Below are 18,483 nucleotides of genomic sequence, written 5' to 3'. Positions count from 1 at the left end.
AGAAAGAAAAAAAAAATTCACTCAGTGTGTGAGATTAACGTGCTAAATGTTATCCTGGACAAATCGAGGAAGAAGCCCTGACTGCTGAGTACAAGCCACTTTCACAGAACTCCAGGGAGTGCAGGGATCCCTTTGAAACCTTGACACATGAGTAGTAAAGTCTAACTCCTTTTTTCCCCCAAGCCATGGTTTCCTTGAGCAATAGCACTGTCCTGGAACTCCTTCTGTAGAGTTCGCCTGCCTCTGCCTGCCTCTTCCTCCCATGCTGGGATTACCATACCCTGTAAATTCAACTTACTGTAATGCCAGAGATGGAAGGGGAAGGGGAAGGCCATCTGAACATTTCTAAAATACACATGTAACATGATAGTTCTGTTTGAGTCATTACCATGAAACTTGATTATGTTTTCACCTGAATTATATATATGAGAGTTGTGATTGAAAATTAAAGTTCATTTGGCAATAAGGGAAATCCATATGGAAACTATTTCTAACATGGAAATTTTATTTCTCTAGAGGTAAAAATGATCGAATACAACCATTCAGTAATGCGTATGTTTGAAAAAAGGATGGGAGCCCTTTTCTATAAAGGGCTAAATGAAATTCTATGAGGTTTAAGAGCTAAACACTATTTCTCATAGCTACTTGAGTCTTGATTCTGTTAGTACTGAGAAGAAGCCATGGACAGAACAAACAAATGGCTAGCCTTATATTTTAAAAAAAAAAAACTTGTCTACAGGAACAGGATTTCATCAAGTAGCTATTGTTTCATTAGCCCCTGAAAAAGAGCAAGACATGAGATGCAATGACGTCATAACTGGCGTGTGTGCACCATGTTCCCACCTTCCTAGATGGGTTTTGTCACTTAATTATATTTAAAGTATACCTTCATTAAAAATAAAGAAACAAAAAAGCTAATAAACGTGGGGAATATCTTTTATAACAGAGATAATGGTGAGATTTAATCAATGGTTTACAACAAGGTACTGACCTTCAATCAGAACACTATGTTGTTATTGGAGTACTTAATTCATCACATTAACCTACTTTTTCAATTAGACTTACCAAGTGCAATAAAGAACACAGCTTTGCAGGCCCTTATTGGCTTTAGTTCTTTAAGTTTTGTTAATATTTTATTCCTTTGGAGTGCTGGTAACATAGGGTGTTCTATTCCCAAAAAAGCACTGACTTGTACAGTAGTCTATGCACTGAACTATAATAGCTTGAACAGTCATATAGACACAGTATTTCTTTGCTATAAATTGTCATTAAATATTGGGCTTACCAGGATCCAAAGCCCTGTGAAAGGGCATGGCTGGATCCAAGTGTGTGGGAAGGTGGCTCCGATAAACCTCTCCTGCAGCGCTGCTCCTATGATGGGGGTCAAATGGGCTGTGACTCACGACGGGATCCACCCCGGGCACTGGAGACTTGGCTGGTATACTTTCCCTTTGGGTCGGGGTCAGAGTTGATTTCCTTTCATGGCTGGTAGACTTGCTGGAAGAAACTGTAACAGCAATAACAATAACACCAATGCCATAAATGCTTGAGAAAACGTCAGCATATGCCCAAGCATTTAAAATCCAGCCTTGTAATATACCCAAGTGTGAGAATAAGCAGGAGCCTTGAAACATGAGGCCACCGGAAGGTTTGGAACATAGCAGCAATCTAAACCACATCATGTTAAGACCATGAAAGGTAAGCTGGGAGTGGTAGCACGCGACTTTAATCCCAGCACTCGGGAGGCAGAGGCAGGTGATCTCTGTGAGTTTGAGGGCAGTCTGGTCCAGGACAGCCAGAGCTACACAGCAAAACCCTGTGTTGAAAAACCAAAATAAAAAAATAAAAAAAATAAATCATGAAAGGTCATACAGTTCATTAATCTTCTCTAAATCTCACTAAAAGTGACCATGTTTCCTGCATGGTACTAAAAACAAAAAAATCCTAAAACAAAATAAAAATAACATCTATTTTGGCCCCACCTATAGTAAATCTCAAATTCTTCCCTCCTTGTGTTTTTTAAACTCTATGCTACCTGCCAACCACAGGTTACCCTAAGTGTTGCTGTTCAGCCTGCCCTTACAAGTGATTCTTTACCTCATAAGCATCCACTTGCCCTCCTCACTCATTACTCAGTGGTCCAACTGGCTCTTGCATACCTATCACAACCACACACACTGCAGCAACCTCCTTGTGGAAATGTCTATGTATATAGAAAGCATTAGCCATGTCACTTAATTTCTCTAAAAATATTTGCTTTAAAAAAATTATGTATGTGGGCATTTGCCTTGTAGTATGTCTGTGCACCACATGTGTGCAGCGCCCTCAGGTGTCAGTATCAGATCCCCCAGGATCCCCCAGGACTGGAGTTACAGGTAGCTCTTAGCTGTCATGTGGGTTCTTAGCTATAGAACAATCCCTTCAGCCCTACTTCATTTCTTTACTTTTGTACTTCTGCACTGCTGGTTATTAAACCCCACTTAGCTTCTACATTTTGAAGAGAATAATTAATATACAAGTATCATTAAATGCTTGTTTTGTTTGTTTACCCAGTCTCTAACTTGGTAGCCCTTAAACTTGCTTCTGCATCTGCCCTGCCTCTCATGTGTGGGAACTATAGGTGTGGACCACCACTCCCAATTACTATAAAGCTATTAACTGAAATTCTGCTGGTGCAAACATGGCCATAAACAAAAATTTCTGTATCAAAATATAAAGTATTACTGGTCCATCCTGCTTGATGCCAAGTCCTTTGTCCTCTGTGGGCAACTCTAGTAGGTTCCCATTCCTCCTAAAACATTCTTCGACTCCTCACCATACAGCCTAAAGCCTAACACAGTGCTTCTCAATATTCTTAATGCTGTGACCCTTTAATACAGTTCCTCATGTTGTGGTGACCCCGAACCATAAAATCATTTTTATTGCAATTTCATAATTGTAATTTTGCTACCATTATGAATTATAATATAAACATCTGATATCCAGGGTAACTGATTTACATTCCACAGTGGAGTCAAGACCCATGGTTGAAAATGCTAGTGTAACTGGTCTCAAGATCTCAAAATATACATACTGAGTCCTACAGAATTCCCCCACTTCCACCTCCTCAGTGTTGGGATTATAAGCAGATATCATCATGCTCAGCCCCCCACCAACTTACACACATGGCTTCTGGAGACTGAAGTTCACTAACTGAACTGCTTCCCTAGCCCTGCATCTTGAGACATTTAGTGCTAATGATTTGATATTTTGCATTTGTTGAAGGTAAAAAAATGTTGCAAAAGTAATCAGACCAGGTAACAAAAGCCATACCATCAGAAGTTCTGTTCATCATGGGGGAGCCTCTGGAGATGGTGTTCTGGTAACTCACAGGAGTCCTGCGAGCACTACTGTCGTCATAGATGCCCGGGCTCAGCTGGGCTTTGGGAGCTTCATGAAGTGTAGACCTGAGAACGGAGGGGCCAGAGCTCACCACTGACGTGTGCCGGGGTCGCACTGGCTCGCCGGCTTTCACATCCTCATATTTTCCCCGTTCTACTACTTTTATGTTCTCTGATACAATTTCCAGCATTCCACGGGGTAGTTTGCTAGGCCCTGTGATTAAGGACTTCACATTGTGTTTGATAGCTGATTGACCTGAGTTGTTGTCAAATTTTATTGGTGTGCCCTAAGGGGAATGAAACAAACATTACAGGTAGCAAAGTTATCTAGACACTGTTCCTTCTAAGGTGTATGTCTGCCTCATGGCAATTACATTTTGTTGGGGTGACATCAAACTGAGCTCATAAACCCTTAAATACACACACTCCCAAATTATTCACCTCAAACTGTATGTACAAGAAAAAAACCAATGATGGATATGTGAAAGATTTTCTACCAAGAAGTCTAAAGCAAAAATTACCTAGAACTACTGAGTCATATTTTTAAAACTGTTTCATAAATGTCATTCTGAAGTGGAATTGCTGATAGAGAGCCATAATCTATTTACCTGGGAAATAGAACCCTCAATTATTGGCCTCGTGTTCTGGACCACTTCTGGAGTTTTTCGGCTTTCCTGAGTTAGAATATCTTGTCGTGGAATTTCATGAATAGAACGTCCCATTTCTTTGATGGTGGTGATACCATCATATGGTTTTCCTTTGGTAATGGCACCTTCAAAAGCTCGGATAGGAGGGCTTTCCCTTTTTATCTGTTTGGGGTATTTAAGTCCGTCTTCAAAGCTTTCAGCTGTTGCTCTTGGTGTGCCTTTAAGAAGAGGTCAGGAATCATAATTGTTAAAATAATGTAATGGTTGTAAAGCCCTGCCATTGTATTTCTACAACAGACCCTCAGGTAAGCATTCAGGAGTCATTATGATATAGGGTTACTCAAAATTAATAGTTTCAGAATGGCTGTTATAAAGATACCTTGGTATTAAAAGATTAGGTGAGTAAAACCTTCAGATAAATGATGTAGCTAAGAGAAAAGACATAAGATTTAATACTTCAAAGGGTAAAATACCTTTAAAAGTAAGATTACTACTCCATAAAATTAATATTAAACTACGTTCCCAGTGAAATCAATTTATTAAAAAAAGGTAAAACACAATGTACCCTGCATTATGGAACCAGACAGCACAGTCCTTTCTTTGAGGTCAGAATGAGGGCTCCCCCTAGGTAATGCTCGGCATATCAGACCTTTTAAAACAGTAAAGAAATTCGGTTAATAAACAATGTATTATTAATTTATAATACTGAATGTTGTCTATAGAGAATGTGATTTTGATAAAAAGCTCTATGAAAGAAGGGGTGTAATTTTGAAATTGTACACAATTCAGATACTATTCAAAGGACTGGTGAGATGACTTGGTGTGTAAGGGTACTTGCTCCCAATTCAGATAACCTGGGTTCAATCCCCAGGCCTCATATGCTGGAAGGAGAGAGCAAGTTATTTTCTCACTTCAACATTTGCACAGCATGTAAACACACAAACAGACTCACTCACTCTCTCTCTTTCTCTCTGAATAAGTAAAACAAGAAAAAATCAGTAATAACTAATATGTAGTTGTATAATTCATTTAAAATATTTTAAAGGTTTATTTACCTATAATTTTTGTTTCTGTTCCCCTTGTGCACACTGGAGCTATAGAAGATGGTGAGCCTGTGTGTGTGTTCTGGGAACTGAGCCCAGGTCTTCTACAAGAGCAGCCAGTGTTCTCAGCTACTGAGCCATTCTCTTGTCCCATAATTACTTTCCAGAACATTTTCCCAAATACAAAATGACCAGGAAAGGTATTAAACTTTAGTTTAAAACAGAAATTTTAGCTGGACTTGTTAATACATGCCTATAATACTAGTACTTGGGAATAAGAGTCAGTATTAGAATTCGAGGAGTTTGAAGCTAGCCAAGGACCAGCGACATCCTACCTATGCCTCAAAATAAGATCAACACTAAAGCTAAAATATTTCTCTTTAAAAAAAATTAGAATATTTAGGCTGAGCATGGTGGCACACAACTTTAATCTCATTACTAGGTAAACAGATACAAGAGAATCTCTGTGGTTTTGAGGCCAGCCTGATGTAGATACTGAGTTTCAAGACAGCCGGGACTACAAAGAGAGACCTTGCCTCAAACAAGAACAGAACATATATATTTACATAATGAGATCTAAAAAAGTTAAAAGTCATCAAAATAAAACAAACCTTGGCTGGGCATGGTGTGCACACCTTTAATCCCAGCACTCAAGAGGCACAGGTGGGCTGGCTAATGTCTTAAGTTCTAGGCGAGTGTGGGCCACAGATTGAGTTATAGATCTGCCAGGACCAGAGAGTAAGACCGTCTTTTTTTTTTTCTTTTATCCCACCATCTCTTTCCCTTTACCCACTTTAGAAAGTGAAACCCGGCCAGGCGGTGGTGTCACACGCCTTTAATCTCAGCACTTGGGAGGCAGAGGCAGGCGGATTTCTGAGTTCGAGGCCAGCCTGGTCTACAGAGTGAGTTCCAGGACAGCCAGGGCTACACAGAGAAACCCTGTCTCGAAAAATGAAAGAAAGGAAGGAAGGAAGGAAGGAAGGAAGGAAGGAAGGAAGGAAGGAAGGGAGGGAAACCCTATCAAGAGCCCCATCCCTGCCCCCTTAAATTAATTAACAGTAAATCAAAAAGCCTGGGCATAGAGAAGCCTTGCCGATCAGAGGAAGAACTATAAACTAGATGTGAATTTGAACAGCATACACAAAACTTTAAAATAAATCTTATGAATATCATTGTTAATTCAACTTGTCATTACATTTTAGGTTTTAAATACATAGATAACAATTATTAAGACTTATCTACAGAATAATATTTGCTTAGAATAATTTTCCCCTTAAGGTCCCTTGTGCCCTAGAATCTATTTCCTTCACTCCTATATCAATAAATATACAAAACGAATGTAAAAGATTCATGTGACAGAAAACACACCCTGTTTTTTGAGCCCTGGCGACTTCATTTAATATATTGAAGTTTCCATACATCTTCCTAAAAAAATGTCTAATTTCAGTTTTCTTTACGGCCATATAAAATTCCACTGTGGTATGGACCACATTCATCTACGGATGGATATCTAGGCTGATTCCATTTCTTTGCTATTTATTATGGGAAGAGCAGCAGTACACATGAGTGAGGAAATAATCTCTGTAATAGTCCATAAAACCGTTTGGGTGAATGCCCAAACAGGATGGTACTGGCTCAAAAATAGACATGTATACTGATGAAACACAACATAAGACCAAGATATAACTCCATACAGCTGTAGTCACCTGATTTCTGACAAAGGTGACAAAAATAGTCATCAGAGAAAGACAGACAGCCTCTTAAACAAATGGTGATGGAATCTGGGGAGCTGTAAACAGCAGCCTATAACCTGGCACGAACATCAACACTCCAAATGGATCAGAGACCAAGATATAAGACCTGAACTTCTGAAAATACTAGAGGGAAAAGGAGAGAAAATATTTCCAAGATAGAGGGACAGGTGAGGACTTTCTGAATAGGACTTGACGTACTAAGGAAATAAATCAATACTGACAAATAGGATCTCATAAAATTAAAATCTATACCACAGAAGACATTGGTAACCATTACAAGTGAAGCAGTAGGCCACAGAATGGGAAAAAACCTTTGCTGACTATAAATTCAAGAAGAGTATCATCTAGAAGAACTAAAAATCTTAATCAATCAAAAAAAATCGGCTGAGAGCTTACAGAGAGGTCTCAAAGGAGAAAATATAAACAGCCAATAAACATTTTAAGTATACAGCATTCTTTAGCCACTAAGAAAATGCAAACTAAAGCTATTTTGATATTCTGTCTCATCCCTGCCAGAGTGAATACCATGAAGAAAACAATTACAGGAAATGCTGGAAAGAATGTATGAAAAAGATTCATTGATGGTTGGGGTAGGAACTAGTGTAGACGTTACAGAAACCACTGGTAAAAGTTTCTCAAACAGAAAGAGATAAAACATTCATGACCCCAGTCATGACTCTTGGGAATCTAAACTCTGAATGTATCAATTAATAAATCACTGCTCAGGCAGTAGTGGCACACACCTTTAATCCCAGCATTTGGGAGGCAGAGGCAGGTGGATTTCTGAGTTCGAGGCCAGCCTGGTCTACTGAATGAGTTCCAGGACAGCCAGGGCTACACAGAGTAACCCTGTCTCGAAAAACAAACAAACAAACAAACAACTGCTCAAATATGATATATACCTGGGAAAAAAGAAAATGAGAAAAATATGGACATTGTGAAGAGAAAAAAATGAATATAACACCTAAATAAGGAGTTTTAAAACAATATCTTAAGGAGTTGCCATGGGTAAAGTGCCTGTTGCAGAATCATGACAACTCTAGCATGTGCATGGACTGTATCTGTAAACCCAATGCTGGAGGGGCAAAGATCTCAAGGACTCAAAGGCTAGCCAGTCTGGCTGAAGGACCTAACTTTTTCACTGAGTGACAGTGAAAATCAGACTACAATGACCTCTAATTTTGGTAAAAACATGGACAAAGTAACAAACACACATTTCACATTAACAACAAATACTAACTAAAGCTTAGAAGTAATCATATACATTTAACCTAAAGAAAATACAGGTGATTTTTAAAGAATGCTTTATTTTTACTTTATGTGTACATGAGTCTTTTGCCTCCATTTATGTATCTGCACCACTTGTGTACAAGTCCCTACAGAAGCCAGGAAATGTATCAGATCTCCAGGAACTGGACTTCCAGTCCACTGCAGCCATTGTGTAGATACTGGGAACCAAACCTGGGTCCTCAACAAGAGCAGCAAGTGCTGTTAACCACTGAGCCATCATCCAGTCACAGACTATGACTTGTTTTGTTTCTTAAATAGAGAAAATATAACTCTGAGAAAAATCACACAGGTCTTACTTGGTCTTGAATATTTTAACTAGATAAAATTATCTGAGGCAGGTTAAGACTTAAAAGTAAACCAAACCACAGTGATCCATGAATTCATAACACAATCAGCATCAAGTTGGACACTGGACTATAATCTGCTTTTACTGATGAATATAACCCTTTAATTTCCAGTTGAACAGAGAAATACTCTAGGGAAAGTTCAACTAACAAGAAAATAAAAATCCATGTCCCTGCTTCTATTCATCATACATCATTTTTACCTCATGTATTAAAAAGAAATTCTGAAAATGAGTTCTGTATCCCCACACAGAGTTTTATATTCTTAGATTCATTGAATCAGAAAGTAATTCTATACTAGCTAAAGCATCTAAACTAACAGTCACCTCTGCTATGACCACTATATTCAGTTTTTACTTCCTTCTACTCTGAAGTGCCAGTGAGTCATGCAGTGATATGATGTAAATTTAAAATTATATTAATAAATTTCAGGTAGAAATGCTAGTGATTAAACCCAATATAACAAAACTACTACATAGAATTAAATGCATCTGAGTAACACTTGAGGTAATTTTACCCTCTAAAGGTGCTGACACAGGAGATTCCCTCATCGACATGCCTTGCTTTATATTTCCTTCCACTGACTCATAGCTTCTTTTTAAACTCATTTCATGAGCTGTTCTTGGACTCCGAGTCCCTTCTCGGGCATTCTTAATATCTGTAGAATATAGAAACAAGAATTATTCAGAGCCCAAGGCCCATTTATAATTCGAAGTAAACTAAGTCACCTTAGTATTAGTCTTATAAAAACAACTTGATCCCAGCACTGAGGAGGCGGAGACGGAGTGATCATTATGAGTGTGAAGCTAGCCTGGTCTACATAGTAAGTTCCAGGTCAGACAGGGTTGTATAGTACAACTCTGTCCCAAACAAAACAAAACAAACAAAACTTGGTTCTAACATATTTTTGTGTAGACAGCATCCATGAAAACATTTTTGTTTACTGCAGTATTCATTGAATGGCTCCTGTATGCCAGGCAAAGGCTAGGCTTCCAGGTTAACAAATTAAGTCCCTTTTCATGAAACTTGCTCAAAAGTGGTGGTTACAAAAAAATACGCTCAGACTGCAAATATGGCTTAGCAATTAAGAGTACTCAGTGTTCTTCCACAGGATCTGAGTTTAGTTTTTAGCACCATCATGGGCCTCACAACTCACAACTACTCCAGCTCCAAAGGATCTGATGGCTTTTTCTGGCTTCTCCAGGAACCCACATGAATTATGCAAAAACACATGGCTCGCGCACACGCACAGATAAAAAATTTTAACAAAATTAATAGGCCTTATTGTCCAATGTAATGTATATTATGATAGGAAATTTATAGTATGCTTCAAGAATGATGAGATAGACACTTGACATGTCCAGGTTTACCCAGCAAAGGCAAGATGAGAACTGAAGGACGAGTAAGAGATCCTTATGTCCAATATAAAAGCAGGAAACAATGGCAGAGGCAGAAGGAATAGGCTCAGATATCTCAAGAATGACAGAGCATGCTACCTTAAAGGAACATCCGACAGCTCAGTACAAAGCCAATGTGAAGAATGGAGCTAGGCAGAAAAGTTTAGGCCTAAGAGGAAAAGTGACAATCAAAAAAACCTGTAGGGGTAAGCAAAAGGAGATCATGGAGTGAGCTGATGCCATCAGACAGTCTTGTGGTTATCCTTTAAGGCCACAGAAAGTAAAGCAGGAAGCATGGTGATTGCTCCAGGTAAGTTAGCACACCCTAAGTTGTCCAGACAAAAGGTAATGGTTGCAGGCAGAATAAGGGATTGACTGCAGAGACTTTAGGAAACAATCTAAATGATTTTATAATATGCTGGATGTGGAAAAAAGGGAGAAAGAGAGATATCTAGATTTCTAGCTTCTTTCTCTCTTCCCAAAGTAAAATGTTCATCTATGCTAGATGTGTTAAAATAAGAAATAAGAGTATTGTAGATTATACAACATCAGGTACTATGTTCATCTCTTTGTATTAGAGACAAAGAGAAAAATATAGCTAATGACTATTTCTTCAAGGTTGTAGTGGGAAAACTCAAACTCAGCCTTGTGCCTGATGATTACAGCAGACATTAGTCGTTCTTAGAAAATATACTCAAAGGAAAAGACAGATGGCTAGATTTGATATATGGAAGAACAAACACATACATATTTTTATTAAGGGGAGTTTAGTCCAACATTCTCATCTTGATTATTTGTTCCTTAGTTCTTAACCTTAAAAAAAATATGACCCCTATTAAAATAAAAGCTATTCCATTTAAGTTAAATGAAGATTCTTTTTCTAGGTTAAGAAATGACTAGTCACTGAAGATGTCAGCTGTTAATTACAACACACTTCCCCTGTGTTCTGCACTCTTACAACTCTTAACTGTCTTAATTGATTTTTTACAAAATATCCCCTTTCACAAGGAGAAAACAGGTCTGCAAAAACAAAGTGACTTACCTACAGTAAGAAGGTGAGAAAATCAGAGCCTGTTTTCAGTCCCACGTCCTTAAGATTGGCATCAGTGAATAAACAATACTTACTATCATATGATAAGATATGTCCACTTTTGCCTTCATAGATAACATGGCCTTTGGATGAAGCTTCCTCTCTGACTTTCTCGGGACTGCTTTCTTCAATAGGCATCCTTGAAACAGGTCCCTTCACCAAAGCTTCTGTTGGTATGCCAGCCTGGGGCAGAGCTGGGGTCCCCTGTTATCAAAACAAACACAAGCACCCAAGAGTCACACTTATGCTTAGAAGACGCACAGACATGTAGAAAATAGAACCTGAGAGTCAGGTCAATCTTCAAATAAAGCTAAGTACACAAGAGGAAACAAGACATTTCACTCCTATAAACATGCAGAAATCGAGAATCTTTATCCTTCAACTCCATTATCACAGAGAACTTAAGATGATTATAGCATATGAGGGAAAATAGCTTCGTCCCCCACACCCCTTAGCAAATCCCTATTGAGTTTAGTTTTCAGAAAAGAAATGTTTTAAGTCTACAAGTAAATTAATAATTTTTAATAAAATATAATAAAAATATACTAAATTAAGTTTTAAATGTGATGTACTATAACTTTCACATTGTAATGAGAGGAAAACAATCGTTGATTATCAAGCTGCCTACATGGTTGGTGCTTGGGCTTTGGTCATCAATAAAAGAAGAGGAAAAGCTCAGATGCCTTGTTTAGTGATATTCACATCATCTGAGTCTTACCATCATTAGTCTTCCACTAGACTGACAGTGGGTCTTTATGCCCTTCTTTTTAAGGAAACTGTTTACTCTACTACATAGAACACTGTGTAAGAGGTGGATTGGGCTGTAAAGGAAATGAAGACCAGATCTAACTCACTCCCCTGTATAGGGTCTCTACTACTTTGAAGACCCATAGAACTTGAGGCAATAAGCTCTGAAACAGATGTTTAAAGGGGGTGACAGGAGCAGTTTGTCTGGCACTCCCAGTTATAAAGAAAGATCAGTAGGAAATATCAGGAAATCCTCAACATGCACTCTTTGTGTGCCAATGAGCAAATTTTAAAACTGATACAACAGAGCACCATTTGACACAGTTAAAACTATTTTCCTAACAAAACACTGGACTCTGGGATAGTAAGAAAGATGTGAAGATAAATAGAACATATAGGGCCACTTATTTTTTTGTGTGTACATTTAAGTGTTAACTTTCTTTCAAATGGCATACTTTGACCAAATATGTAAGGAGAGACATGGAGTTCCTATGTAATGTTCTAAATCAACATAAACATAACAATTACATAACTGGGAACTGTCTTAACAGGGTGATTGTGACTCACAGTGTCCTGAGCAGAATCAACCAAAGGCTCAGGAAAACACAGGCTGCTGGAACTCGTCCCTGAGGGTTTGAATCCAGGAAATCTAGCATAAGGTTTAAACATTTATGGCTAGCAACTTCTCAAGTAATACTGATGCTAATGGTCTTGGGGCCCACACCACTACTACCAAGGATAGGACAGAAGAACAAACTAGTAATAATATACAAAAACTTGTATCAGTGTTTTTAAAAAGCAGAATATACAGACTTTACTACCTTTTCCGTTTATGTAAAATTTTTTAAAAGGAGCTGTTTTACATTTCAGGTTAAAATTAATATCTAGCTAGAAAAAGAAGTACCTTCCATTAATCAAAATTAGGATTCTGTTTAGTTTCTTTTTTTTGTTTTTGTTTTTGTTTTTGGAGACAGGGTTTCTCCCTGTAGCCCTGGGTATCCTAGAACTCACTCTGTAGACCAGGCTGGCCTCGAACTCAGAAATCTGCCTGCCTCTGCCTCCCAAATGCTGGGATTAAAGGCATGTGCCACCACCGCCCGGCTCTGTTTAGCTTCAAATATATTTGATCTCTGGTGTACTCAATGAATTTGCACACAGCAGCTTACACATTGAGATCACAAATATACATTTTCATAAGGAGCAATAAGAAGCATTTAATTGTTTTCTTCTCAATTTCTATTTAATCTAAACACATGATAAAAGCTTTTCCAGGAAGACCATAAGGACTATAACATCTTCTGCAAGTTGCTTTTGCCAATTTCCAGGTGAGTAGTAACATCCTGAATAACTACAGTATAAATAACATGGCTTGGAGTTACAATGCAGCACGAAAGGAAACGGTCTGCAGGTCTGAGGTTTATTATTATTGAGAGCTGGAGTCATAACAGAACAATGAACAAAAGACTAGGGAACAGCACTGCTATAACAACTAAAGCTCCTGAGAAGTCTAGCTTTTCCAGGCTATTGTTCAGCATGCTGGAGATGGTGGTCAATGCACTGACCTGGGTAATAGAGCCCCGCAAGGAAGAAATGCTCTCCACTGAGATTTTGCTGGCTGGAGTTCCCCGAGTTATACTTCCTTCTTGGACAGCCCCTGCAGTGCCTGAATAAAAACAAAACCATCACTAAATCATTGCCTTCTTCCTGACAGTCCCCACTCCACAATACCAGTTCTCACACAGCAGACTAGGGGCAGGGATAAGAAAAATTATCCTAATGAAATGTATGTCTCAAACAATATCATAACGATTTTGAAAAAGGATTGTTCAAATTGATTGATGAATGATTACATACATAGATTTGTGCTGCTCACAACCCTAGTCAGAAAAGCTTCTTTGTGCAATGGGCAGAAGTGAATACAGAGACTTTGTCCAAATTACTAAGACATCTGTAAGTATGAAGCCCTAAATGGCACACCTGTATCATCCTAACCTCCCAAAGATTCACAGTATATTTTGGAAGACACCACAATGAACATAAGATCTGGAGTACAGGGAGGAGTACTGTGAAATGCTTTTCATGTTTGAACTCAATAGCGATGGATACCTGCATAAGACCTGAAAAAGGTCAAGCCAGTCAAAATGTTAACATGGATGATGAGTGTGCTCACAAGGACCTACCCCTACCAGAGGAACTATTGGTGCCTTATAGATGCTTAGGAAAAGATAGCAGTTTTCCTTTAGGGGATTAGAACCATGTGTAGGTTGCTGTAGGATGGTACCACACACATGCATATATATGCAGCAATAATTGTACTATAGGCTATTAAAAATCAAAGAGAGCAGTAGCTGAGAACATGACATTGGGAGGGAGCATGTTGACAGGAGAAGAGTTGATGTTGGGGAAATGACCAAAATACATTATACAAATGTATGAAATAATAGAATAAATAAATATATTATTAAAAATGACTGCTGACATAAATAACTTCAGTTTGGTGGGGCCTTCTGGTTTTTGTTTTGGTGGTACTATATTCCCATTAAATTTCTAAGTTTGAAAGTTATTTTTACATGGAACCAAAAATTTAAAAACCAGTAACTTGAAATTAGTCATTAAAATATATTAATGATTGAGCTGTTTTTAGTCATGTATACTTATAATCGACTTAGAGGCTGAAGTAGGAGGACTGAGAATCCAAGTCCAAACTTGGCTACACAGCACATCCAAGGTCAGTAAAATTATCAATGTTGCCACAACTTAGGATGTACCCACAAAAAAATTTTTAATGAGTTACTTTAGTAAGTTTACTATGGACAAAAGTTTAACACAACTGTCAAACTGGATTCAGTTTTACCTCTGACCACACCTTCATGCTGCGCTCTGACCAATAAACCCTCAGGTTGTGAGTTTTGGCTTCGTGGAGAAAATTCTTCCTGCTTGATGTAGGTCAAAGGAGCTATGGACAAAAGAAAGAGAACCATGAAAAGACCAACCACTGAATGGCTGACCATGATGCTACAAACAGACATGATAGAACTGTGGCCACTCACTCACCTGATTTGGTAGATTCTTGCTGACGTGGCAATCCAAGAGAGATGGACCCCACTGAGGGCTTAGCTGCTTCTTGAGTGTAAGCCTGATTATGAGAAGATAAGTAAGTGCCAGGAGTTCCCTAAAAAATAAATAAAGAGTCAAAAGACTAAGCATTAGCTTTCCTGAAAGTAAATTCAATCTTCACATTTCTACGTATAAAAATCTGTATCTTTGCAACTCAAAATTTTAAAAAGTAATTGAACAATAAGGAAAATTTCAGCACAGATTATTAAGTTAGAAAAACTAAAGGAATAAAATATACATACTAACAATATCATATATTACATACAGGTATTTATTAGTCAAGTCTGGCATGGCCTTGTTAGGTGAAGGCTAAGGGTGTAAGGCTTATTTGTATAGAATGTACACACTTAACATTCCTCCTTCAAGAAATGTCCCCGAGTTAGTGACTCCAAGATAGTAAGAGACAGCGTGGAGTACAGGAGGTGAAGTTGTGGCTAAAGTCTCAGCCAAATGGTAAATGCTGAGACCTTAAAGAAGACCCTTAAGGCTATAGAAAAGAACTCTAAAAATGTGTTCAAAAATATATAACTTCTCTCTTTGGTTTTTTTTTTTTTTTTTTTTTTGGTTTTTCGAGACAGGGTTTCTCTGTGTAGTCCTGGCTGTCCTGGAACTCACTCTGTAGACCAGGCTAGCCTTGAACTCTGGAACTCAGAAAACCGCCTGCCTCTGCCTCCCAAGTGCTGGGATTAAAGGCATGCGCCACCACTGCCCGGCATATAACTTCTCAAAAACTAAGGATGCAATATTAATTATTATGAGGAGCTTCACAAATCTAAATGAACAAAAACAGCTGCACTGTGAGCCAAAATATCAGAAAGTTACTAAGGAAGGAGATCAGAGATTTAGGAATGGCAACTGCAGGAGACCCAACCCAGCTAAACTGTTTTGTTTTTATGCTTACAAAGACAGACAGATTCCAGAATTCAGGTTCGGCACAGGACAGAGCAAGGTTAGGCCCAGGAGTGATAGAAATGGTTGATTTCAGGATGGAGTCCCACCCAAGCTAGTTTATTGTCTACACTTACTTAATAGAGGCAGGCAGAGCTCTGAATTGTTTTTGCAATATTAAAAGAAAACGCATGCTTGTAGCCTCCCAAGATTTAAGGTGTTGACTGATAGGATAACCAAAAGGAAGCTTGGAGTAAATGACTAAATTACTGTATAAAATAAGAGACTGGGTTGATGATCTGCAAGAGATGAGTTACCCACAGAATTTTTTAGAATAATAAGAGAGAACTGCCATAAGCAGGACATAGAGAGAGAGTGCGCTGTCTGGAGATCTCCAGAGAAAACAGAATGTAAGAGAAAGCAGGCTGGAAAGCTGTCTCCAACAGAACATAGGCCACCAGCTTGGCCCATAACTGACTTCAACTAGTTTGTTTTCAAAGTTCCCAGACACCCCCTTGATTCAGGAATCTGGTACTAGCTAAGGTTGGTCCTTGGTGTTTATTAAATTACCTAAAGCATTTACCACAATGTACTCAAAATGTAAGCTACTGTTAACAATATTTTATATCTCCTATAGAATGCAAAAAGAATATCTATGAAAATGGCAGGAGTTCAGAAGATATTAGAAAAGTTGCAATACATCCATTGGAACCCAGAAAGTTGTGTGTCTAAGCAAGGCTATGCATACCCTAAACAAAGCCTGAAGGAGCTCTCACCTCTGGCTGACCAAAGACCCTGCAAAGGAGGAAATTAAAAAAATGAAGCAGACCTGTCATCTGGTTGAGGGTAGTCTGAAGGCATGTCTCAAAACACAGACAGCAAGGAGACTAGGAAAGACTACTGGATCCAAATCATTTAAGGAAATCTCTGTTCTGTCACTAGTTAATAAAAGCAGAGATTTTTAGCAGCTACACATAAATAACACAGACTTTACAAGTCAGTTCTCAAAAGCTACTAAGCAGGTAAAAAAAAAAAAAAAAAATAGGAAAGGGAAAAAAAAAAAGAAGCTATAATAGCCCTGGGAGATAACTGTATGATTTCCAGAGCTGCCACACCATAGAACACAAAATATGCAATTGTGCTGGCTAGGAGATGGCTCAGTGAGTGAAGGGATGCTTGCCATCAAGCAGAAAGCCTGGATGTGATCCCTGAGACCCTCATGGTGGCAGGAGAGAGTCCATCCCCATGCGTTGTCCTCTGATCTTCAGATGAGAAATCCATAAATGTAATAAAAATTAAATATGTATCTGACAAAAGTTACAAGATATATACAAAAACTGACCCACGCGTATGAAATAAAGCAATAAGCTTCTAACTTATTAGAGAATTAAAGGGAAGTACAAGAACAATGTCTAACAAAACACGAATACAACACAGAGAATAAAACCATTGAGAAGAACAAAATAGAGGTTCTGGAACTGACAGCTGTAACTACAGGTCAGATATGGTTAGCATATATCTGCAACCCAGCACTTGTGAGGATGAAGCAAGATTTGAGACCAGCTTAGACCATGGAGTTCTAAGCTTGCCTGAGCTAAATATAATGAAATCCAATCTACCAAAAATAAAAAAATAAAAATAAGAATAAAAATAAAAAATGCCCAAATCCTTACTAGAAGAACTATGTGAGGTCACAGGAAGAGTCAGGATGATACCACATTTATGTACAAGTACCACACTGTGCTTCCCTGACACTGATCTGTTTTGTAGTAAACTGAAGTTTTATATGGGAGATATGTGAGTGTGTCAGAACCATTGCAGCAACATCGGTTAACCTTTTTTTTTTTAAGCAATAAAGTATCTGTTTTGTTTTGATTTAGTTAACTGTAGTTTCCCTATAAACATCAAGCTGGCCTCAAACATGTGATCTTACTGCCCCAGCAAGCTTGGGATTAAAGGTATGTGCAACTATATCTGGTTCTAAATTACTTTTGACTTAAGGAACATAGATTCTTTTAGATATAATACTGCTGCATACTTAACAGAATACAGGATAGTATGAACATAAATTTTTATATAAACTAGAATACTCAAAAGCTTCTTATAACATTGTTCACTAAGACATTGGTTTTCTTTGATGGTCTAGAATCAAGCTAATGATGTCCACACTCATGCCTGTACTAGCCAAGAACTTACAGAAGCAAAGAATACATTAAAACTGCCAAGCATGTTGGTGTAAGCCTTTAATCGCAGAATTTGGGAGGCAGAGGCAGGCAGATGACTATGAGTTCAAGGCTAGCCTGGCCTAAATGGGTACATTCTCAAGCCAGCTAAGGATACATAATAAAACCCTGTCCAAAAAATACAATAAATAAATAAACAGACCAACAAAAGAAAACAAACCACAGAATACATTTAAATTAATGCAACGGCCCAAAATAAACAGATATGCACATCACTTCTACAGTGGAAATTATAAAACACTTTAAATAGGAATTAGCAATAATGACCTAGAAAAAATGAAAATACGTATATATAGATTAGAAGATTCAAGATTGTTGCAGAGCAGTAGTAGCATACACTCAGGAGGCAAATATCAAGACAGGCAGATCTCTGAGAGTTCAAGGCCAGCATGGTCTACAAAGCAAGTTCTAGGACAGCCAAGGCTACATGAAGAAACCCTACCCCAGAAAAAGAAGAAAGAAAAAGAAAAAAAAAAAAGAAAAAGAAAAAGAAAAAAAAAGGACAGACAGACAGACAGACAGAAAGAGTAAAGGAAGATTCAA

The 18,483-nt window shown here is 38.1% G+C and overlaps 1 protein-coding gene across 24 annotated transcripts in view; it reads right to left on the bottom strand.

Moving 5' to 3' along the window:
- Window positions 1-18,483, bottom strand: part of Ncor1 (nuclear receptor corepressor 1) — a 150,633-nt gene that overhangs the window by 24,006 nt on the left and 108,144 nt on the right. For 23 of the 24 annotated variants that reach the window (XM_028776610.1, XM_028776609.1, XM_028776612.1 and 20 more), the window contains 9 exons: window positions 14,747-14,864; window positions 14,547-14,648; window positions 13,255-13,355; window positions 10,981-11,149; window positions 8,976-9,116; window positions 4,593-4,676; window positions 3,989-4,245; window positions 3,313-3,667; window positions 1,286-1,507 (listed from right to left, as the gene is read on the bottom strand). In XM_028776610.1, coding sequence (XP_028632443.1) covers window positions 1,286-1,507; window positions 3,313-3,667; window positions 3,989-4,245; window positions 4,593-4,676; window positions 8,976-9,116; window positions 10,981-11,149; window positions 13,255-13,355; window positions 14,547-14,648; window positions 14,747-14,864 — 1,549 coding nt within the window. The remainder of the gene's footprint in view (window positions 1-1,285; window positions 1,508-3,312; window positions 3,668-3,988; window positions 4,246-4,592; window positions 4,677-8,975; window positions 9,117-10,980; window positions 11,150-13,254; window positions 13,356-14,546; window positions 14,649-14,746; window positions 14,865-18,483) is intronic. The other variant, XM_028776622.1, reaches the window with a different exon arrangement.

The sequence above is a fragment of the Grammomys surdaster genome, unplaced genomic scaffold (genome assembly GCF_004785775.1).
Source record: "Grammomys surdaster isolate TR1022 unplaced genomic scaffold, NIH_TR_1.0 270, whole genome shotgun sequence".
NCBI lineage: Eukaryota > Metazoa > Chordata > Mammalia > Rodentia > Muridae > Grammomys > Grammomys surdaster.
Note: the sequence above shows the minus strand (reverse complement) of the source record. Positions and strands in the feature narration are given on the sequence as shown.